This window comes from Brachionichthys hirsutus, chromosome 1 (assembly GCF_040956055.1).
Source record: "Brachionichthys hirsutus isolate HB-005 chromosome 1, CSIRO-AGI_Bhir_v1, whole genome shotgun sequence".
Taxonomy (NCBI): Eukaryota; Metazoa; Chordata; class Actinopteri; order Lophiiformes; family Brachionichthyidae; genus Brachionichthys; species Brachionichthys hirsutus.
Genome location: NC_090897.1, coordinates 5742783 through 5765814, shown reverse-complemented (window position 1 = coordinate 5765814; position 23032 = coordinate 5742783). Strand labels below are relative to the sequence as shown.

General features: G+C 44.0%; 1 protein-coding gene across 1 annotated transcript; it reads left to right on the top strand.

Moving 5' to 3' along the window:
- Positions 1-626: 626 nt before the first annotated feature.
- itsn2b (intersectin 2b) lies at positions 627-22074 on the top strand. Its single transcript, XM_068740851.1, has 40 exons — positions 627-650; positions 4574-4645; positions 4789-4878; positions 5029-5092; positions 5238-5425; positions 5727-5972; positions 6787-6880; positions 7048-7184; positions 8029-8092; positions 9502-9639; positions 9759-9847; positions 10088-10371; positions 10453-10602; positions 10757-10897; positions 11034-11121; positions 11225-11364; positions 11868-12073; positions 12237-13135; positions 13208-13329; positions 13420-13689; positions 13811-14007; positions 14550-14596; positions 14677-14843; positions 14980-15010; positions 15100-15221; positions 15617-15713; positions 15794-15985; positions 16474-16595; positions 16704-16810; positions 16881-17064; positions 17351-17449; positions 17567-17650; positions 17774-17857; positions 17968-18030; positions 18190-18339; positions 18434-18552; positions 18645-18727; positions 18832-18918; positions 19121-19294; positions 19505-22074. The coding sequence occupies exons 2-40, from the start codon at positions 4639-4641 to the stop codon at positions 19651-19653; spliced, it is 5775 nt and encodes a 1924-aa protein (XP_068596952.1). The 5' UTR covers positions 627-650; positions 4574-4638; the 3' UTR covers positions 19654-22074.
- Positions 22075-23032: the final 958 nt, after the last annotated feature.

Below are 23032 nucleotides of genomic sequence, written 5' to 3'. Positions count from 1 at the left end.
TGATCGTCTTTGGGTGCCTTTAAAAGCGCTATACACCAATGCATCATTATTATAATAAATTGTTCTTGGTATCTTTATACACCAACCATGAAAGGTAAAAGTGAGGTTGGTTTTTAATTGACTTGTGAAGATATTTCCATGCAAATACATCTTTTATCTTCTCATGTTGCAGCCTGCGACTTACCAGGAGTCCCTCCAGCGCTGCAGATCCTTGGCGGAGTTCAAACAAAATTAAATTAAATAAAAAAAATAAAAAAAGCCTGTGATTTCCCATTTGCAACTTTCCTTCCATCGATTATATTCATTCATAAATCTTCTGTTTGTCTCCTCCCACTCGGCGGATGGTGACCAGCAGCAGCGCCCCCGCTAGCCCCGCCCCCAGCCCCGCCCCTCTGCCCCGCCCCGCAGCCACCGCTCGCTCGTCAGCCATGTTGTGAGAGTGACGCTGATCTGTCAGCAACAGGTTCTCGGAGTAGCAGTGGTAAACTTTGACACTTTCTTTTCCGACAAACAACGCTCTCTCTGGATTGCAAACTCCCCCGAGTGTCCCGGAAGCCATTCGAAAGTGGTGAGAGATCATTTCTGGCCCCGAAACGGCCCAAAGTTGACGTTTTTGTCCGCGGGAAGAGAAGAACGCGAGCGAAAGGAGTGTAAGTTTGATATTAGCGTGGTAATACTTCTATAGGCGCATGTTGCCTTCACCGGAGCCTTTTAGTTATTTATCGCTGTGTAATTGATATCTGTTGATGATGAGTAGCATTTCTGAGTGACTATTAAAGTAGCCGAAGGTGGTGGCCGCCGCTCCGCTCATCCCTTCCCTAAACAACCTGCTCTGGGAGCTAAAGTTAGCTTGCTAAGTTATGATTTTACTATGCTAGCTACATTCAGACCGGGTATTTATTGGTACTTCGGTAAGGCAAGGCAGGTAAAGTATTCAAACACTTCCTCCGGGGGTCAAACTAGTTCTGCAGGTTGCAGGCAGGTTTCCGACATGGCTGGTGACGACGGATCAGGGAATGTTACCCTATCGGTTTATCTTCCAGGCTTGCAGGGGGTAGACATTTGGCCCTCGGTAGAGGATAGCGGTCAGCAACTACTCATTCATCTGTTACTTTACTTATTTGTATTTGCGGAGGGGGGTGGGTTTAGTTTGGGTCGTACCGAAGGAGATCCAGCGATTTGAGAGTGGTTGGATTTGGAGGTGTTTATTTCACCATCCTTGTTTTGCCCAGATTAGATTTGCCTGGTCATACAAAATTGAATAGTTCATTGTATTGATCACACGATTATTAAAATTCCATCATTCAGAGGCCTAATTCTGACCAAAAAAAATGTGTGGCACCTTGTCACTCAATGGTGACAAGGTGCCACAAATAAATCTCAATTCCAGCAATTTACTGCGGCTGCAGCAGCAAACATGCTAATGTTTCAGCCTTAAGGTATTAATATTATAATTATGAGATTAAGTACCACAAACATAAATACTGGGAAGGCACCTCCTTTCCAAAGGTGATGGATTACAAATACACTTTCTCGAATACAGTTCAGCACAACTGTGCTTTCCACTCTTCTTACCGCTGCACAGATTTATCTCGCCACTGTCTTTTCACAAATCTATTTATCTTTGCTGCTAGACTGAATGTACCGCTCTTTGCCTGTTTCTGTAGGTCAGTGTCGTAATATCTTTATGAAAAAAGGAAAATCAGGGTGGGTCTTGGCAGGCTAAAAGGAGGGCTAGGCATGCCTTGCCTCTTAAGAAAACAAAACTCGGCCCTGCTACCACAGCTCTATTCAAGCCCAATCTGATAGAGTTCAAAATGTTTCTGCAGAACTTTGTGAATGTGCGATCAATGATGAGCATTTCGATGAAAGTGTTGTTCATGGAATTGTATGAATGGCCCAAAGGTTCTGCTCAGTGGTAGGAATGAGCAACCGAAATTAAATGAATAAGAGATGAGCAGAAGACGAGTTATAAAGGAGACCGTTAGCCCAAGGAACGTGCGATCTTATTGTTTCCAGAAATAAAGGGAGACCGAGCGGAGAGGCAAGGACAGAGTTGATGTCATTGGTGTGAAGCAACGCTAGATCAGCAAAACAGGTAGTTCTAGTTTCAGGCCAGAGTAGAAATGAGGAGATGTCGTGGTCACACAGATTGTAGTTTACAGATTTACGGCCTAACAGAGACACAATCAATGACACATGGAGAGACGGAGGATGCTGGAAAAAGTATTACAGTCCAAAAGAGAGTCGGGGAGTGAAGAAGTGGAGGGATAAAATGTGAAGAGAAGATGGAGTTGATGTTTCAATTCCTTTTATCGTTTTGATCTATCTATCAATGTAAACAAGAGACTGTGGCGGCCTGTTGCAATACAAAAAGTGCACAAAACTGAGCATATGAAAGACAACGAGACACAGACGGATGCACTGAAAGGGGAGGAAATAGAACAAGGCATGCATGGGTCAAAACTGGCACTGAAGCAGCTGAGGTTGGACACAGTCTGGCTATTCCCAACAGCTTTCTGTGTTGTGTAGACTAATGGAGAGGCAGGCAGACACCAAAGAACTGAGCCTCAAGTGAAAAGACTAAACTACAGTCTCAGGAAGTGGGTTGTGTCTGATAGGCAAGGCCATTCATTTGTGATCTGCAGTGAAACAATCTGCTCAACAAATACAAGTACAGCATAAAGTGCTGTTATCTTTTTGAGGTTGACATCAAACAAGCTGTTGTCTGTACTCTCACACTGAGGTAAGTGCATGCAGTCCTCATTGCAACACTTCTCTTGAGCAGATTGGGCTTCCTGTCCGTGATTCCACTGCTGCTTATCTCCTACAGCTGTTTAAAAGCATGTTGCATGTTTCTATTCGCCTTGGCGGGTGAGGCAGAAATCTGGCTGATGAGCATCAGTGCTCAATGGAATGATGCGGGGCTAGCTGGGGCATTTTGTTGACTGAAAGCATGGCATCTGAGGAGAAATATGCACTTTGGAACCTGCAGCAACGAAGGAATTTTCATAAAGGACTGATGTATTTGGTTTTTTTTGTTTGTTTTTTTTGGGGGGGGGGCTTTAGTGTAAGGTAACTGAGGAGGAAAGGCTCGTCCTTCTCTTGTTTCTTCAAGCTACGGCTGCTCCAGGCATTATACTAGTCAGACGACATCCTGCAGATGCCTGAAATCGATCCTGTGTAGCTTGAAGTGTTTGCATACTTTGTGGAATCGTCCTCATGCCTCCCCATTTCCACCTGGACTCAACAAGTCATCAGTTTCTGGATACATTATCCAGAACGTTATGTCGTCAAAGCCATGTGTAAAAGTGGCATTAGATGGAAGGGTAATAAGCCTGGTGATAACCCAAAAGGGCTTCCGTAATGCTATCTCATCTGGGTTATTGAAGAAATGACTTAAGTATACTGTGTGTCTGTGTGTGTGTGTGTGTGTGTGTGTGTGTGTGTTTCTTTATATACTGTATATTTATGCGTGCCATGACCAAAGAAATTGATCTTTCTCTAAAATGCAAACATGGCTTCCTGCTGTACACACATTTAAAGGTAGATGACTCGGCATAAACGGACTCGTACTCCAATCTGTGCAATGAGAGCTTCACACGAAGAACAAGTACAGAATGGAATGGAATAAGGCCAAGACTGAGAAGAGGCCCTGGGAAAGCGACAGATGGACAGACGGCAGGCAGCGGATTAGCCCTCCCTTACTGTTTTCTGCCCTTTGAGAGATTGGTCCAGATCTCATTCATGTTCTCTTTCACAGAACTCTCATCAACCAACGAGAAATTTCGCTTCCTAAATATCTCTCCTATATAATTCCTGCTCTGCCCCAATTCAAAAACCGATCTCTTGTTCTAGGTTTAGATGCTGTGACTTCACAGCAGCCTTTACCAAAACCCCACAACGACTTCCTGTCAACTGACATTGGACAAGGAAATACCCTTGTCGGCGTTTTACCGACCGGGCAGGAAGTGTTGAGAAAAAAGATTTGGAATTTCTTTCTTCAAATAATTTTCTTGCGTTGGATTGAGGTTGTGGCATCTCGATGATGTGTAACGTGTGCGGCCCAACCCGACAGACGTAAAAAGCAGCTAAAAGAAGTTAGAAGCTCGCCCAGCGAACGTGGATGACAGCTAACAAAGTACCGTATGTTCCAGTGATCGTACAAAAGACCTGCAGTGTCCCGGACTAAACCGGCGCCGGTTCTAGATGCGGCTGCCCGGCATATCGCTTTGCTGTCCGTTGTGTTTGTCTGGACTCATGGTATAAAAGGAATATTATGAAGGATTATCTGTGCAGCTTGTGAGTATGGCTGTCTGGCCATTACAGAGTCAGTGTGTGGATAGTATTGGAATGTGTCCCAGTGCTTTAAAAGCTTTGGGACGTGTCCAGAGTGCTCCTGACGTGGAGAACAGGAGCAGTTCTGTTTCCTCTGCTGACTGACCAAAACCTCCCTCTCTCTATTGCCGTTTCTCTCCCCCTTTCCTCCCCTCTCCTCCTCTCCGCTCAGTGACGCCGCTGTTTTGTGTGAGCTGCTGTACTGATGACTGGGCTGTTACTGTGTGTTTTGCAGATGGCTACAAGCATTAGCTGAGGACGCCGTTGGGAGTTCCCCTTCTGTCTCTGTCACATGCAAACATGAACGGTAAGGCCGCTCTGTGCGTTAGTGTTTTCACCCTTCCCAATCCTGAGTTCTAGTATTCATTCTAAGTTTTCTGCTCTTTACTAGCTGTGTGATACTTTACCCTATCTTTTACATTTCTCTTTTTTTTTTTTTTACCCGTGGAGGTCCAAGTTTATGGGCGATCTCTCCCGAGGAGAGGACCAAACATGATCAGAAGTTTGATACGCTGTCCCCATCAATGGGCTATGTCTCAGGTACACTCACTAGCACACAGATTACGACTGACTGCCAATGCATCACGCTCGCAGTGCTTTCCCTGAAAGCGCTTTAATAACGTAGTTTCATCATAATATAGCATCATTGAGCAATTAGAATCCATGTTTTCCATTTGTATCTTTCTGTAGGGGAACAGGCAAGGAAGTTTTTCCTCCAGTCAGGACTGCCGGCTTCTGTGTTGGCTGAAATATGGTAAGAAACGCAGAGTTGCCAAAATAGCAGTCCACTCTCTCTCACACACACTCTTGGCATGTTGTGTGTGAGTCTCGGTGGATTTCTACACTTGAAGAACGATTAACCACCATGTGATTACTCTTTGTCTGCCTCCATCTCTTAGGGCTCTGGCTGATATGAATAAAGATGGGAAGATGGACAGGTTGGAATTTTCTATAGCTATGAAGCTTGTGAAGCTGAAACTCCGGGGTACGACGCTTCCACCAGGACTGCCAATCATCATGAAGCAGCCTCCAGTGCATGCTCCCTCCCTCAGTGTGCCCACACCATCCATGTCCAACCCAGCCTATGGTAAATCGTATATACTGGTAATATAAAATATACAGTTTGTGGATATTTGTTTGCTAAGAAAGTAATTGTCCATGAAGTGAAATCGTGCATTGTCTTTAACGCAAAACCAAAATATAAAGACGTACATTTAAAAGTGTACATAATATATATATAAATATATATATGGAACCAGAGGGGCACTGGTTCATGTCCCAGACCAGGACTTGTGTGCAGCATCGTCACGAACAATGATAATAATAAAACTTAATTTCCTTCTGTCTAATTGTATGTCAGTTGGTTTACTTATTGTCTTATGTTCCAGGAATGGGTACTCGGTCTAACATGTCCATGATGTCTGGGACAAACTTTGCCATGTTGGCTCCTATCTCCAGCCCTGGGCTCTCAACTTTGACACCAATGACTGGCCTCACCCCTACAGCAACAGGTTTTAGCCCCCTAATAACCTCCATCCCAGCAAGGCCTCTGATGCCCACCGTGGGAAATACCATTCTTCCAAATGGGACTATGGGAATTCTGCAGCCAATCCCAACCGGAACTCTGGCCACTGGTACGAGCAAAGTTATTTTAATAATTCAATCTTTTTTCCTCTTCTCTAACTTATTTGCAATCAGGAGCATCCAAACAATTAATTGGTCCTTGAAAAAGGTTATATTACTCCAACGACTGTACTTTTGGCTCATCCCGTCTGAGGTCGCCACAGCAAATCAGCTTTCTCCACTTCACCCTGTCCTTTGCATCGTCCTCTCCAACACCAGCCACTCTCATGTCCTCCCTCACTACGTCCATGTATCTTCTCCTGGGTCAACCTCAAGCCCTGTTCCCTGGCAGTTCCATCCTCAGCATCCTTCTACTGATATAGTCCCTGTCTCTCCTCTGGACATGTCCAAACCATCAAAGTCTGGTCTCTCTGACCTTGTCCCCAAAACGTCTAACCTTCACTGTCCCTCTTGTTGTCTTGTAGACCTTTCCCTTCATCCTCGCTGACACTCTATCACAGAGCACACCTGATACTTTCCTCCACCCGATCCAGCCCGCCTGTACACGATTCTTCACTTTCAACATTCATATGTGATTTAATCTATTACTTTCTTTAAAAAAAAAAGTTACTTTTTCTTTGTCTTGGGGATTTTAAATTGCGCAGCACTTTGGTTAACCTTTGGGTATTTGAACGTGCATTGTAAATGTATTTGGCCTTCACCACTACAAACGGCAGACACTACCTGCCTTTTTCTGAAAAAAACATAACAAAAAACAAGTAACAGAAGCAACACTTCAAGATTTTTGGCTATAATAAAGCATCATCGTAATGCTGAAGATAATTACAAGTGAGTGTTAGTTGTTGTTTTTTTTGTCGTTGTCAGGCCGACCGTCCTCCTACTCCCCATCACTTGGAGGCTCTGCTGCTCTTTCTGGTACCAATAATGCTTCATCCCTGCTAGACCTAGGAACTATTGGGTAATAAAGTCACACTGAAACCACACATATAGGAGACGTTTGGAAACTCAGCAATTTCCTGTTTCATGCAACCAACGCCTCATATTTCTTTCAACAATATTAATAGAATGAAAACATGATGTAAGTAAGCTTACATGTTTGTGTCACCACCGCTTGTCTCCCTTCAGCTCCACTTCCTCGTCTCCTTCCTTCATGTCCCCAATGACTGTTGGACCCAATGATTGGGCTGTGCCGCACGCCTCCAGGCTCAAGTACAGGCAGCAGTTCAACAGCTTGGATAAACAGATGATTGGGTACCTCACTGGTATGTTTTGATTTTTATTTTTTTTTGTATGCATGCATAGATGCATTTGAAATTGCTGCCAAATAATATGTTAAATGTCGGTGTGGTGAACAACAGGCACTAGCTTACTCTGCGCCTGTGAGTGTTGGCTAAACCTGGGGTTGTGGGTGTGTTCTGTCACTGGTTCAACACTCTCACATGCAGGCTCACGCTATAACTATGTGTTTGCCTTGCCACTCCGTTTCTGCAAGCCTTGCTGGACCTGTTCTCTCGAAATAGCTATGATGTCGTCAAGCAAACGTGCACACGTAATCTTCAGATGATGCTCTCATTCTGACTTTGCACATTATATAGTGCAGGATGTGGATTTGTGACTTCTTGGTCAATCGGTGGATTGTAGCACACAGTGTCTTGTACCTCATGCAATGTGGATAAGAGCTGCCTGATTAATCTGCCCAAACCAATTTAAAATGATTTATCTTCATACTGTTATGAAATCATCATCCCTTACCTATCGGGTGAATATTTAAGGATATAAAGAATTTTTTTATTTCAATGTCTCTTTTTTTTTTTGTTGCCTTTTTTATTGCAAACGTCCAGAAAGGAATCCGTCTCTGACATAAACTGTTGAGATCCACGAGACTGCCTTCTTGGGTTTGAGTACTATCGGATACCTTTCATTGATTCAGTGTTTGTTCTCTATCCTCTTTTGAATTATAAATTATTTAATGCCATACTTGCTTTGTTGATTTGCCTGTTCAGGGTTTAAATTTGCTCATTAACACAACTCCGTGACAGTCACTAAATGTTCATTGTCCCTGTTAAGAACAACAAATAAATGAAAAAAAATGTCTGTCTTTGCCAGGTCAACAGGTGAAAAACGCTATGGCAACCACGATGCTGACTCAGCAACAGCTCGCCTCCATCTGGTGAGAATAGAAGTTGGGATTTCAACGCTTGTATGTTTGGTACAGTGCTGTGTTAAAGAGCCAAAGTCAGATTTGACAGACGACAGATGGGGTTGAGAAACTTCATCCCTCCACGGCTGGTGGCGAGTCGGCCATTTGTTAGCTCGGAGAATATTGGTGTCAGACTAAACCTAACCATGAAGTTTATGGAGGCATGCAGTTTGCAGTTTCTATAGTTCCAGCCGCTAGGTTTGATGGGTACGTTGAACTGTGTCCGCCATGGAGCGCAGCAAGCGGTGCCCAGAAGAGTGGCTCTATTTAACCATAAATAATGGAAGGTCATCACAGTGCAGCATCTGATCCAAACTTATTTCATGCCAGGGAGGATACACAACTAACGTGCCTACGCACATTCATCGACAGGGTGTACAAATCGGCACGTTTGTGCACGTTTCTCCCTTACCTGCCTCACCTTCTTCCTCGGTCAGTCCTGAGCCAACAGCCAGAAACGCCTTGTCTCAATTTAAGTGAATATTAAATGTTTGTCTTCTTCTCAACAGTGATAGTAATATTTCGCCAAATTACTATAATTATGACAAATTCACAAATACCCAGATATATTTCTTCCTGTATGAAAGTCTGTCGATTGATAACTTGAGTAGCTAGCTAGCTTACCACCACTAAACCAGAGGCAGTGATTCATGATGTGAGCCAAATATATGAATGAGTCATTCATAATGAATGCACTGCTCTTCTCAACAACACACACTTGGGTGGATTCCTTGACAACAGGCATTTACTGCTTGACTAGTTTCATTTTTTAAACATCCACACCTAAAGCTTGCCATTTGTTTCTTTGTCTGCTTCAGAAGACCAAATGTACGAGTTGAGTATTTAATAAGAGTAGACATCCTTCCACGCAGCCTTGGCAAGTAGACGGATCAAAAATGGTTGCATTTTATCTGTAACAAGTCAAGTTCTCCGTCACCATGATGCGATAACAGAAGAGTACATAAATGACTCCTTCTGTAAACGCTTGACAATATGAGTGCCTTTTATACTGTGTGTTACACAACACAGCGTGTGTTGGCCAGCAACTAATGATCGTGGGGTTTTTCTTTTATTAAATTAATTCATTGAGTTCCCCGGTTTTTCCGCATTTTCCCCGATTTTCCAAGCCCTACAGAATATTCTTTACTATGACTATGCAAACGCCAAACATGAAAGACTAAAGTCTCATCTTTCATCAGAAAAAATAGTGTGTTCCTACCATTTTTCATTGCGGAGTTACTGCCCATTGAAGAGAGGCAGACTTCAATGTCAGGGTTGGCAGTGAATGTTTGGGTTTCCAAAAACGTCTTTAGTTTTGCATTCAAAGCTAATATTGTCAGCATAAACTCAACTGAAAACCTTTCCATTCCCAACGGCAGGAATTTATCTGACGTGGATAAAGACGGCAAGCTGAGGGCTGAGGAGTTTATTCTGGCAATGCATCTCGTGGATGTTGCTAAGGCTGGTCAGTTGCTGCCGCTTACGTTGCCGAGCGAGCTGGTACCACCATCACGGAGGTATGTCGACACACACACTGTACAATAGATAAGTTTAGAATTATAATGACTAAACACGGCCCGCATTAGTCCGTAATGTCATTCAATATTTTGGTCATGCTTATAAAAATCTTTTCTAGGTCATCAGTTAATGGATCCAGCCTTTCTTCCTATGCCGCTCTGATTGATGACTTGGACATAGAACCTCCACAGAAGGCCAAACCCAACTGTCAGTGCTCACACTACCACCCCTAAACACAGAGTGAAGCGTGGCTCCTGTAAAAACGTGCATTGTTGCTTTTAATATTCCATATTGCATGAGGCTAAAACTCTTCCCTTCTACCAAAGATGACTTGAACAGTGTAGATGTCGGACATGCTAGCCATCAGTACTTTAAGGAAGAGATTTTGGGGATATCTTCTCAAAGATATAATATGTGGTATTTCCTGATTTGGTCATCTATATTCAGATTCATTTGAGGATAAGTTCAAAGCTAACCTGGAGCGAGGAAACGCCGAGCTGGAGAAAAGACGGCTGGCTCTACAGGAGGCTGAGAAAAGAGAGCAGGAGCGGCAGGAGCGGCAGGCTCAGAAGGCGAGAGAAGAGCAAGAGAAGAGGGAGAAGGAGGCCCAGGAGGCCGAGGAGCGGAGGAGGAGAGAGGAGGAGAAAAGGTTAGAGCAACAGAGGGAGCAACAGAGGGAGCTGGAAAGGCAAAAAGAAGAAGAGCGTCAGAGAGAAATCGCGAGAAAAGAGGTGAGGGTTACGTTTTTCTTTTGTAGCTCCAGTGTGGAGTCATAGTCTGACCCCTCATTGTGCTGTGTGGGTTCATTCCAGGCTGCACAGAGGGAGCTGGAGCGCCAGATGAAGGTAGAGAATGAGAGAAGACGGCGAGGAGAGCTGCAGATAAAGAAGGAGCAGGAGCAGGATGAAATCAACATCCTGAAAGCAAAGAAAAGGAGTCTGGAGATGGAGCTGGAGGCAGTGGTGAGTGACGGAGAGGGTTTGGGCTTTGACTGCGACAACCATGAACTATTTTCCTGTTTCTCCAGCTGTTTCTCATCCAATGTGCACACATGTAGAAGAGACCGTAAAGTTTCCGCCTTCATCGCTCCTGTCTTGCTGTGTCTCTCTACCTTAGGGTAGCAAACACCGTCAGATCTCCGACCGGCTACGTGACTTTCAGAACAAGAAGAGGCTTCAGAAGACGGAGCTGGATCTGACCAATCAGAGGGTCGAGACACGTCAGCAGGATATTAACAACCTGCAGAAACAACTGGGGGTGTGTTCTTTGGCATTGCTACTATGTTGATCATTAATGTGTTAGCAATCATTACTTTCTTCGGATAGTTTGTGCTAATTTTATTCCCATTTTTGACCCATTTCTTTCTCCCACAAATGCATTTCTCTTTGATCAGGAGTTCCAGAGGAAGTTGTCCCAGCTGACTCCAGAACAGAGGAGACTAACGGAGAAACTTAAAAGCATGACTTCTAATAATCTGCCTGGTTAGTACTGGTGCATGAATTGTAAACATAATTCTTAAATTAGATGATGAATTGGATGAGATTCGATTGTTCATTTATTCAACTGTAATTATTCTGCTTGTAGCAATGACCGTGTCGACCGTGAAGGTGGCCACTTCAGAAAAAAGAGAGGCCTGTGTGAAACTGCAGCAGCAGATGGGAGCTCTGGAAAAAGAGACTGCTGCCAAGCTGGTTGAGATGGACAAGTGTAACAGCGACATACAGGCAAGAAGTGAATTTAAACGTGTCATCAATCGACTGTTAGGGAACTTGTGGCTCTTGTGTACGGGTTTGTCAGTCTTTTAAAAGTCTTCAATCAGATCAGATTCAAAGATTAAATGTTCTGTAGGATTTAAAAGGTTCTACCTATAATAAAACCAACAAGGTTCTTGAAATGAAATCAGCTCTTAGTTTAAACTATTTATCCTGTTGGTTTAATTCAGTTCAACCTATCTCATCTTTTTGGGCTGTTTCTTGTCTCCTTACTATTATAGGTCATCATTGTCCTGTTTGGATTACTAATTCGCATCTTGTCTGTGCTGTTTTAGTGCTTCTCTGGCTTTTATTCTTATCTTCAGACATGGAATAGCTGCAAAACAAAAGAGCGCTAGAGAGAGAGACTCGTGTTTGTCTTTCTTGACCAACATTTTGGTACCTGTGTGAATGCAGTGTATTTGGGCATGATGTTATTTCTGCCTACTCAAAGTTGTGTTGTGTGTGTGTGTCAGGAGCTAAGAGAAAGCCAGGGAAAACAGCAGGCTACACTAGAAAAGCTGCAGAGCACCAAAGAGGACAAACGCCAAGAGTTCATTCGGAGGAAGGAGCAGGAAGAGGAAAGGAAACAACAGGAGGAGGAGGAGATGAGGAGGAGGGAAAAGGAAAGGAAAAAACAAGAGGAGGAAAGGAAGCGGAAGGAGGAGGAGGAAACTCAAAGGTATTTTGCTTCAATGTACCGGTAGATAACATTTTTGATTAAGCCGTCATGTTTTTGTAGAATAAAATGTTTCGGTCTGCACTAAACTTCCTGTTGAGTCTTACAGAACTGAAAGGCACGTATGTTTCACTCTTGATGCACATTATTGCTTTCCTCTTCCAAGGCGAATCATGATTGAAAAAGAGCGTCAGAAGAAGCTTGAGGAAGAGGAGAAGGAGCAACAAGCTCTCAAGGCTGCAAAGGAACAAGCTGAGCGAGAGCTCAGAGCAAAGGAGGAGACTGAGCGGAAGAGAAGAGAGGCAGAGGAGAGGAAGAAAAGAGAAGAGGAAGAGCGACAGAGGCAAGCAGAAAGACAGAGGCAGGATGAGGAGCGGAGAAAGCTGGAGGAGGAGAGGAGGCAGTTAGAGGAAGAGAGGAGGAAACTGGAGGAAGAGAGAAGGAATGAGGAAAAAAGAAGGAAAGACGAAGAAGAGCGACGCAGGAGAGAGGATGAGCGGAAGAGGCTAGAGGAGAAGCGAAGAGAAGAGGAGCACAGAAGACAGAGGGAGGAGGAGGACAGGAGGAGAAAGAGGGCAGCTGAGGCTGCTTTCCGAGATGCAGAGGAAAGGAGAGGGCAAGAGGAGGAGAGAAGGAAGCGAGAAGAGGAGGAGAGAAGGAAGCGAGAAGACGAGGAGAGAAGGAAGCGAGAAGACGACGAGAGAAGGGAGAGAGAGGTGGACGAGAGAAGGAAGAGAGAGGTGGACGAGAGAAGGAAGAGAGAGGCGGACGAGAGAAGGAAGAGAGAGGTGGACGAGGGAAGGAAGAGAGAGGTGGATGAGAGAAGGAAGAGAGAGGAGGAGGAGTTGAGAAGGAAGAGAGAGTTGGAGGAGGAGAAAAGAAAACTTGAGTTGGAACGGAAAAAGTTTGATCAAGACAGAACAAGAAAGGAAGAGGAAAGGAGGAAGGGTGATGAGGAGAGAATACGGAAGGAGGAGGCATCTCAGCAGCAGCAAAATGGAGGACGGAAGGTGGATATTCAGGAGAAACTGACTTCTCTTCTGAGAGGCCTGGAGGAGAGGAAAGGTAGAGCACACACTCTGCCTGTAGTGCGTTTGTATCTGGAGCTCAGTTGACTTTGTGAACTTGTTTGTTTAGGCGGGCAGCCGAGGACCAGACAACACAGGAAGTCAGTGGTCCTCACCTCCTTCAAGGCGCTTTACCCGTTCACTGCCCGTAACGGCGAAGAGCTGAGCCTCTCAGAAGGTGACATCCTCGAGGTGAGACGAAGGAACGCCACCCCTGGTTCAAATGTGTCCTTCAGCGTGGCAACTTCTGTACTCATGAATTCGTCTTTTTCCTGCTTCCAGGTTGATGAGACAACCGAGCGGGAGGAAGGCTGGCTGTACGGCAGCAGACAGGGGAAGATGGGATGGTTCCCAGAGAGTTATGTAGAGAGAGTGGCTCCATCAGACTCGGCTAATGCTAATGCTAATGCTAATGCTGCTGCTGCTGCACCCAAACTGCCGCTGCAGTCGCAGCTTTCCAGCGTCCTTGAGGCCGCCAAGACAGTAGGCATGAAGTCTGCCTTCACCCCAATGCATTCCACAAACCCCGCCCCCTCTGAGGCTCCTGGCCAGGTGGGAGGTTTTTTTAGCGTTACAGCACACAAACCAGCGTTCTTACCGCCGTTCCAGGCGGCGGCCCTTTTGATTGTAGCGATATGATGGTATCTTTCTCTCCCGTCTCCGGCCCCGTCAGCAGGTGACGGGTAACCTGTTCGCCCAGGCCCTGTGCTCATGGACGGCTAAAACCGACAACCATCTGAACTTCAACAAGGAAGACGTCATCCAGGTGTTGGAGCAGCAGGAGAACTGGTGGCTGGGAGAGCTGAACAGCGAGCGGGGCTGGTTCCCCAAGTCATACGTGACTCTGCTGGGAGAGGAAGACAATTCACAGTCAGTCTTCATACACATTTGTTAAATTCAATTTAATTAAAGTAAAGAACAGATTGCTTGCTGATGCTGGAAATGGTATATAATTAAAGTGTAATGAATTGACTTGAAATTCAGCGTACTTTTAAATTGGTTTCTGGCATACCCTATGGACTGTTAATCAGTAGAGCTGGCTGTCGGTCCACTCGTGAGAATCAATTCATTGATATCACGAACGGTAAAATGTTTGGGAGAAATTAATTATTGATAACTTTTAAACGGTATTGCTACTCGGCAGGATTACATTTTTATTATATTGGTTTCTAATTCACACTAGTCAAAGAGCAATTACTGAAATCTAAAGGCACTACTCTTTGTGAGTAAATGTTTAAAGGCCTTTCAGTAGCTAGTTTGACTAAATGTGAGTGATTTACAGGAGCGTATAGAATCAAACGCTTGGTGTCTGTCGGTGAGTTTTCCTGAAGTCAGTGGCGTGCTAAGTGTTGAGCATGGAAGCCATGAATAAGTGCAGCAAAGTTGTCTGTCAATCTTTACAGGACGAGGAGCTCCCCTCTCAATGCTTCTGATTCTAGCGACGGCCTGCAGCTTGAAGGTACCCTACAGTATCCTGTGTGTGTGTGTGTGTGTGTGCGCGCGCTCTAATTTATGCTCGTAAATGATTTTCTTTTCCAGAATACGTGGCGTTGTACACCTACGTGTCTCCGGAGCCTAGTGACCTGACATTTAGAGAAGGCGATGTGATCTTAGTGAGCAAGCGAGAAGGCGAGTGGTGGAACGGCTCCATCGGCAGCAGCACCGGCCTTTTCCCCAGCAACTATGTCAAACCTAAAGAATCGGACGTAAGAACTCTCAACCCATAAAGATAAACAACAGATTCAAACGTCGCCAAGTGTTGGTGATGGATTGAATCATGTTGCAAGCTTCGGTTATTTGTTCTTGCGTTGCCTTTATTCTTGCGTTGTCATATTTTTGTAGACGTCAAGTATGTCTGCAAAGAAGAAACCAGGTAAACTTATTGTTTCATTTCTTTGTTATCGCACAGAATACAACGTTTGTCGTGTTGCTCCAACCTGATGATTTGTGTCTTCCGCACAGAGATTGCCCAGGTGCTCCGATCCCACACTTCTACCAGTCCAGAGCAACTGAATCTGGAAAAAAACCAGCTCATCGTCATCCTCAGTAAAAACACCTCCGGCTGGTGGCTTGGAGAACTGCAGGTACGGCTCGACTGCTGTCCGACGCTGTTTGAGCTGATCGTTGGTGCTGCGGGCAACAAAATAGGTTTTCATCTGTTTAACAGCAGGAAGTCTCGTCAGTCGTCACACGGCATTCACAGGAAGAGACGTTCCAAGCCTTTAATCGTGCACAATTTGGAATTCTGATTACCTGTTCTAAGAAAAAATAGTTTACTTTTTTTTTATGCTATGGTGAACAACAGCAAAAGGTTGTAGCGTGAGTTATCCTGAGTTATTAGTCATTGTTCATGTTGTGCTTTCTGCCGTCCAGCTATTGCATGTACACACCTTGATGATACATTAATTTGTCAGCCCTAATTAATAAATGTTTCTATGTTTTGTGTGTGTGTGTGTGTGTGTGTGTGTGTGTGTTTCAGGCTCGTGGTAAAAGGCGTCAGAAGGGCTGGTTTCCTGCCTCTAATGTCAAAATCCTGGGATCCAGCAGTGGCAAGTCAACTCCGGCACCTCAGCCAGGTAACACACACAAGCCAGCTGAAAAGACACACGTCACGGTGTATTATACTAGTACTTCTTCACGTACTCCATCCTCTCAGTCTGTCAGGTTATAGCCATGTACGACTACACGGCTGCCAACGGGGACGAGATGAGCTTCTCCAAAGGTCAGACCATCAGTGTTTTAGACAAGAACGACCCTGATTGGTGGAAAGGAGAGCTCAACGGGACCACTGGTCTTTTCCCCACAAACTATGTCAAAATGACGACCGATTGTGACCCCAGCCAGCAGTGTAAGTACACATCATAAACGTGGAGCCACGCTGAGTTACACAGTATTTGTTCCTATATCGCCCTACCAGCGCTCCTGTTTTTCACCCAACTCTTCCGGATGTCCCTGTTTTGTCCACTTTGACCATTTCTGTTTTTCCCACAGTTCTTCATTTTCCTCACTTCTTTTTAGCATTTGTCTTTCTTTTTCATTCTCCTTTTCTACTCTTATTCGTACATCATCCTGTTTTCATGCCACTTCCTTTCCTTCTTTGTTTTTGACTTTTCCAACTCTCCAGTTTAGTGAGTTCAGCTCACACAGAGCCGGTTGTCCTTAGAAATGTGTCTAAAAAAAGCTTTACTGTCCCTGCCTAAGACTTGTTTGACCTGCATGCCTGTGGATAGTTTGTAAAAGAATTGGCCCAACACTCCTGCAATCACAATCCTGGTGGTTTGGTTTACCTGGAGAAGTAATCCCAAAACCATCTTGTGTGTTTCTCCTCTTCTGCAGGGTGTGCCAACCTGAACAGTCTGGAGTCGCTGAGCCTCCAGGAGAAGAAGAGGCAAGGCTACATCCATGAGCTGCTGCAGACTGAGGACAGATATGTGGAAGATCTGCAGATCGTTCTGGAGGTAATGGACACACGTCCTGCTGAATAAATCCTGTTTAGAGCTTTTTGTTTTCCTCTCCTAACATCTTGCTTCCTGTCTCGGTGTGTGTTTGTGTTTTTGTTTGAGTAGGTTTTCCATATGCCTATGTCGGCGTCGGGCCGGTTGAAGGACGTGGAGATGGCCATGATCTTTGTCAACTGGAAAGAGCTGCTTGCATGCAACACTAAATTTCTCAAGTAAATATCAGAGTAATGGGATCTAGAGTCAGTCTGAGAGTGAATGATGCTTATCTTTATGTGTGTGCAGAGCGCTGCATGCTCGTAAGAAGATGGGCGGGGAGAACATGCCTGTGCACATGATTGGAGATATCCTGACGGCAGAGCTGTCCCACATGCAGCCCTACATCCGCTTCTGCTCCTGCCAGATCATGGGAGCCTCGCTGCTGCTGACTCGCATCGACAACGAGCCTGACTTCAAAGACTTCCTCAAGGTGTGAAGGAGATGAAGGAGTGCGTATTGAATGCGGTTAGCAAGCAGTATGACAGGAGGAGATGGAGAAATGAAGGGAGTGGATTTACCTTGGTATCATTATTTAGTTTTAAGTGTCTGTTGAGCTTTCTGAATTCTCTTATCTTAAATAGCTTAAGCAGTATTTGTATCGGTTTACCCACATTCACCTGTGATAGAGGTTAGGCTCGATCCACATCAGGATCTTTTGCCTTGGATGTAAACGACCCAGCTCTTCACATTGTCTTTTTTTTTTTGCCTACCATTAGAAAATCGCCACAAACTACAGGTGTAAGGGCATGCCGCTCTCCAGCTTCCTTCTGAAACCCATGCAGAGGATCACGCGCTACCCGCTGCACATCAAAAACGCAAGTCATTGTGTCGCATAAACTGACCTCACTGTTTAATCAAAAGAAAACGAGAATCTTTTAATGTGTTGTGTTCATCTTCTGAACTCATTTTTGACTTCTTGTGCATGTGTTCAGATCCTGGAGAGCACCGCAGAAGGCCATGCTGACCGAGGTCCTCTGCAAGAGGCTCTGGAGCGGGCAGAAGAACTTTGTCAACAGGTTTGCTTCCTCACTGATTCTTGTTTTTACCTCACCCATTGCTAGGTTTGAAGATTATTTTATGTTCTCTTTGGGAAGGGGCTCGATTTTAAATTTGAATTCCGTTTCTCCACTGACAATTAGGTCAATGAGGGTGTGAGAGAAAAGGAGAATTCTGACAGACTGGAATGGATTCAGAACCACGTGCAGTGTGACGGCGTAGCAGAGGTAGGAAACATTCGTTTTATCATTTCAGTGCATTCAATTAGTACAAACTTGCACGTTTCAAAAGAGAACTTTAATTGTTAAAACTTCCTGAATGTACTCTTTTTGAGCAGAACCTGGTCTTTAACTCTCTCACCAACTGTTTGGGCCCAAGGAAGCTGCTTCACAGCGGAAAGGTGAGGACTGCTGTTGTGTGTCCGGAGAAACAAAGAGGATCTTAATATTCTAGAAACGTTTAGAAACATTAATTAATTCCACTGGATTAAGGGTTTAAAACGTACGATTCTATAAAAACCGCTGATGAAATGATTGTACAATTGCCTCTTTATTCTCAGATGTACAAAGCAAAGAGCAACAAGGACCTCTGGGCATTCCTCTTCAGCGACTTCCTGCTCTTAACGTACGCGCCCAAGCAGTTCACCTCATCTGGGCCTGATAAACTTTTTAATAACAAGAATAACACGCAGCTCAAGATGTACAAGCCGGTAAGACTCGCACACAGATTGTGATCTAATTTGATCTAATAATTGTGATGATTCCGTTTTCATGTTTAACTGTGTATCACGTTGCCTCCTGCAGCCTGTGCTGCTGAATGAAGTTGTGGTCAAGCTGCCAGAGCCTTCCGGCGATGAGCCCCTTTTCCACATCTCGCATATCGATAAAGTTTATATACTCAAGACTGACAACGTCAATGAAAGGTAGATCTGCACACGGACTCGTGTACACAGGTTTTATGTGTCTGGTGTCCGTTCTGTTTACTGTGAGACTTTGGGGTTGTTGTTTTTTCCAGGACTGCGTGGGTTCAGAAGATCAAAGTTGCATCTGAAGAATATTTTGAGACGGAAAAGAAAAAACGGGAAAGGGTTTATCAAGGTTTGTCTGTGCTCTCTCTCAACACAGCCACACTTGTGTTAACCGCTGTGACGATCTCTTGACCTATTAACGTGTGTGTGTGTGTGTGTGTGTGTGTGTGTTAGCATCGCGGTCGGTGAAAGGTAGCGGAATCGGTCGACTCCTCGTCACCATCTTGGAGGCCACGGAGCTCAAAGCTGCTAAACCCAATCGTGAGTGTCGATGCACGTTACATGAGAACTGCTCTCTGTGTGCTGCACACACTTCTGTACGGATACGTAATGAAGCCATTTTATTCTGATGCTCTGACGTCTTTTTTTGTTCCGTGGTTTGGGGGATTTTGGCATAACACATAATCCTGTTCCTCATCCTCCACCCATCCCTGTGATCACCTGTCTTAATGTCCTTCCCCAGGTAAAAGTCACCCCTACTGTGAAGTGTCGATGGGAGGTCAGGTCTTTACGTCCAGGACGATCAACGACACTCTGAACCCCAAGTGGAACTTTAACTGCCAGTTTTACATTCGAGACATTTACCAGGATGTCCTCAGCATCACCATCTCTGAAAGGGACCAGTTTTCGCCTGATGGTCAGTCACTCGCGAATTTCTTCTCTTCCTTCCTCTCATTCCTCTGTAAAGCTACATAATTAAGTGTTTGTATCTGTTTAAATTAACATAGTATCCCAATGCCTAACTAAACCCATTACAACATTGTGTGTCCTCTTTGCATCCTAAAATATCAAACGTAATTTTTATTCCTATCTTTTTGTCATTGCTCAATTTCTTCTCTGACATCAGAATTCCTGGGGCGGACTGAGGTTCCCTTGGCAACCATAAAGAAAGAGTTTGAAAGCAAGGGACCAGTGACGCGTCGTCTTTTACTTCACGAGGTTCCTACAGGCGAGGTGTGGGTCCGCCTCGACCTGCAGCTCTATGGCAGCAAATAGTCCAACAGGATGAACTGGAATAGTAATGGAGTCTTCTCTGGAAATATTCAGGATGCTTTCCTTCTGCAAAGAAACCAAATAAGGAAAAGCAGCCATTTGTCACCCAACAAACTCTGATGGATCCCCCTTGTTTTTCACAATGCCTTGTGTTTTTGGCCAGCACTAATAATACCTCTTCGGATGTCGTCTGAATCTTCCAATTGGGATAAGGACCAGTCGCTGTCAGATCTTGTCTGTTTTTTTCTGATTCAAGACCAGAGATGCAGAAAACAATATGTGGTGTACTCACTGTAAAGGTTTAGCAATAGGAGCGCAGCCACGGGGGGGGGGAGATTCTTAACCCTCAGAGGGAGGGAGAACTGGATGAGAGAGCAATAAACTAGAAATAGAAAGGTTCTTTTCCGTTCTAAATAGCTAGACTCACAGCTGAGCATCTTACGCAGTCATTTTTATTATAATGGTTTTCAGCGACTTAGATCTGATTAACAAAGAACATTTACTGAGTTAAAGTTGAGGCTACAAGTATTTTCTCTCAACCTACTTGTGTATATGTTGATATTTTTTTTTAGAAAACATCATAAATGATGGTTTTCCATAGACTGTCTGATCTGTGACACATTTATCATATCAGCATCTGATGGCAGCAACATGAATTCTGTCCACACAACCATCTGGAGTCTGTTTACGACCGTAGATCTCAGGATGATTTTTCTGGCTTGTGTTGTGTTGTCTGTGTGAATTATGTATGCCTTTCTTTTTAGGTGTGTAAACAGCCTTAACTCCCAATTAAGAAGAATTATCTTCATGTTCCTTTTTGTGCTGCAGTGACGGGAGTTTCCTTGAAATGTCTGGCCTTAGTTTCTTCTTTTGAAATCTGTAAATTCCTCGTGATGCTAAATATCGGAGTCAGTCAGCCAAAACAAAATGCTTTGAGGACGCGTTAATGTTGTAGCTGAAAGAATGATGAGTAGGAAAGGATGTGTTGATGAAGACTTCCCTTTAGATGAGCTGTTTCAGCCATTGCTGCCTTCGTCTTCGGTGTGGAGGATGTTAAGGAGGTCATCATTTTAATAATAATTGACCCCTTGTATTTTTTTTCAAAACATTTTTAGTCTAACATGAAGAGTTTTAAGTGTTTTCTCACACCTAACAAAAGCTGCCCGTCTATTTCTCAGTTGCCTTTTCGGTGTCTTTGTCTTTGTATTTTCCCTTTCTGTTCTCTGTTTCTGGGTTCGTTTCCCTCTCGGGGCAGATATTAACACCAAACGGTTTTTATTTATTTCTTAATTTATTCGTGGGTGACTATCTAAACTTTTCGAGCGGCTTTGCTTGCTGTATCGTCTCGAATAATCAGTTGGTATCCGCCAGGTTTTGTTTTCAACATGTGTGACGTCATAATTATTAAAGATGTGTTCATTGGACGTGTCGTTTAAAAGGTCATTGAACATCCTGGATAATTGAGTTTTACTAGAAGTAGTCCAGGTCCCAGTTTAAGCCTGCTGTTTTGGGATTTGTTTCCGTCTGTTTGTTTGTCTGCAGGATTTTGATAGGATGATCTAAATGTGCCTGGACAAAGATCTTTCCACTTTTTAGATTTATTTTAAAATTCCAGAAAAACTGCTGAATGGATTTCCCTAAAACTTGGAGGAGTGAGTTTAGGCCATGAAGACCGGCTTTGCTGAAGGTTTGCGATCTGCAGAGTCCTTGTAGTTCCTTGCTCAGTCAACACAACTCTTCGGGTTGTACTGCAGAACAAGTTCTGGGTGTGTTCCTATTAAAAAAAGAGGCACTTGGTTCATCGGTCGACTACTTCTGCACAACACAGACCTGTTGAGTGCCTCCTACCTACTACTTAATTATAATGGAAAGCTAAGGAGAATCATCTATAATACTGTTGCTGCAATTAGGACGAGAGGAATGCCGCTGGAAAAATCCAGACCTCAGTGCCCTGATTGTTTCTCGCGTGACAACCGCTCGTTGTAGAGCTCTTAAACTTTACGTTTTATGGAGCATTAAACATTAAGCAGCAGCAACGCTGGTAGAGTTCTGCAGCAGCAAAAAACAGAACTCAAAGCTGGGCCTTGTGTTTTCTTCTCATGTTGCGGCGATGCCTTGTAGAACTTAAAGTGTTTCTACAACCTGAAGCCAACAAGGAAATTTTTTTTCCCCTCTGGATCAATTCTGATGTTTTGGTTTGAGTTTGGGGGAAACTGCAAATACGACGGACTGACTTCCTCATGTTTCCTTTTTTTTTTATTTCTTAAACCTGTTCTGTTTAACTGCTGCTGTGTTAGCCGAGTTTGTGACCAGGTTGTCTGTAACCTGCTGTTTGTCGCCACGGTGACCTTCATGTGGCACTAATTGAATCAGGGTTTCTTAAATCAAATTAAAGACATTGAAATTAAACTAACTGTCAAATTATTGGAGAGCTATCTGCAGTGTGTCGTCTCATGTCAGGCGAAGCTCAGGCTCATCTGGATCTCATGTGATGGGTGATAATACTTAAGGTGTCGCTAACTGCATATGATTTAATTCAAAAAGCTTCAACCGCATCGCTTCAGCCGCTCTAATTTACAAAATGATGTGATCCAAGCATCACTTCTTGCAGCAGAAGACTGGCCTTTGCTTTCATGTTCATCTGATATTTAGTGTGGAGTGAACACACACACACGCACACACACACACGCACGTGAATGCAATCGTCTCTTGAAGAGACCTACTGCTTTGCATGGTGCATCACTTGAATGGCATCGTTATTACTTAATAAAATGCATTTCTTTAATTGACCCAAATTCCCGGATGTCCAAAGACAGTAAGAGAAGCATTCAGGATGTATTTATTCTCCGTTCAGTGGTTCCTGTTGTCCACATGCAGAGGTAGGGGAGTTCAGTGGGCACCAATAGACCTCATTAAGTCCTCCTTCACCCTCCACTGGCTCTGGGTTCACAGGAGCATTAGCCATTATATAACCACACTGAGTGGCTCTTGGACCTTCTGCACTCGACCTCCTGTAACAGTTCCACTCTGGTGCTATATAAATAGCAGCAAATAATCTGAAAGGATTTTACACTTTGTCAAAAATAATGGCTCACCGGCTATATGAAAAATTCAACATCAAATTCTAATGTTCAGTCGTACGAAGCAAAAAGTGGTCTGTAATGTCAAATAGGTTTTTTTCACATTCAGATGCTGACAAATTCAAGCAACAAACTGAACTAAAACAATAAATTGAAAGTCCATGCATGCAACGCAGATCAATATTTCTATCTCAAATGTTAAATGGGTTAAGCTTAGAAAAACATGATCAGGACACAAACAGTAGAAATATTACTTTCTTGTTTTTTAGAACTTTTGCCAATTTGAGTAATTTATTTCAAAG

Bases quoted from the DNA above. Each gene is read 5' to 3' on its own strand.
- itsn2b (XM_068740851.1), top strand. The intron at 12,074-12,236 runs GTATTTTGCTTC...TCCTCTTCCAAG, and splicing joins GAGGAGGAGGAAACTCAAAG to GCGAATCATGATTGAAAAAG. The intron at 18,553-18,644 runs GTAGATCTGCAC...TGTTTTTTCCAG, and splicing joins ACTGACAACGTCAATGAAAG to GACTGCGTGGGTTCAGAAGA.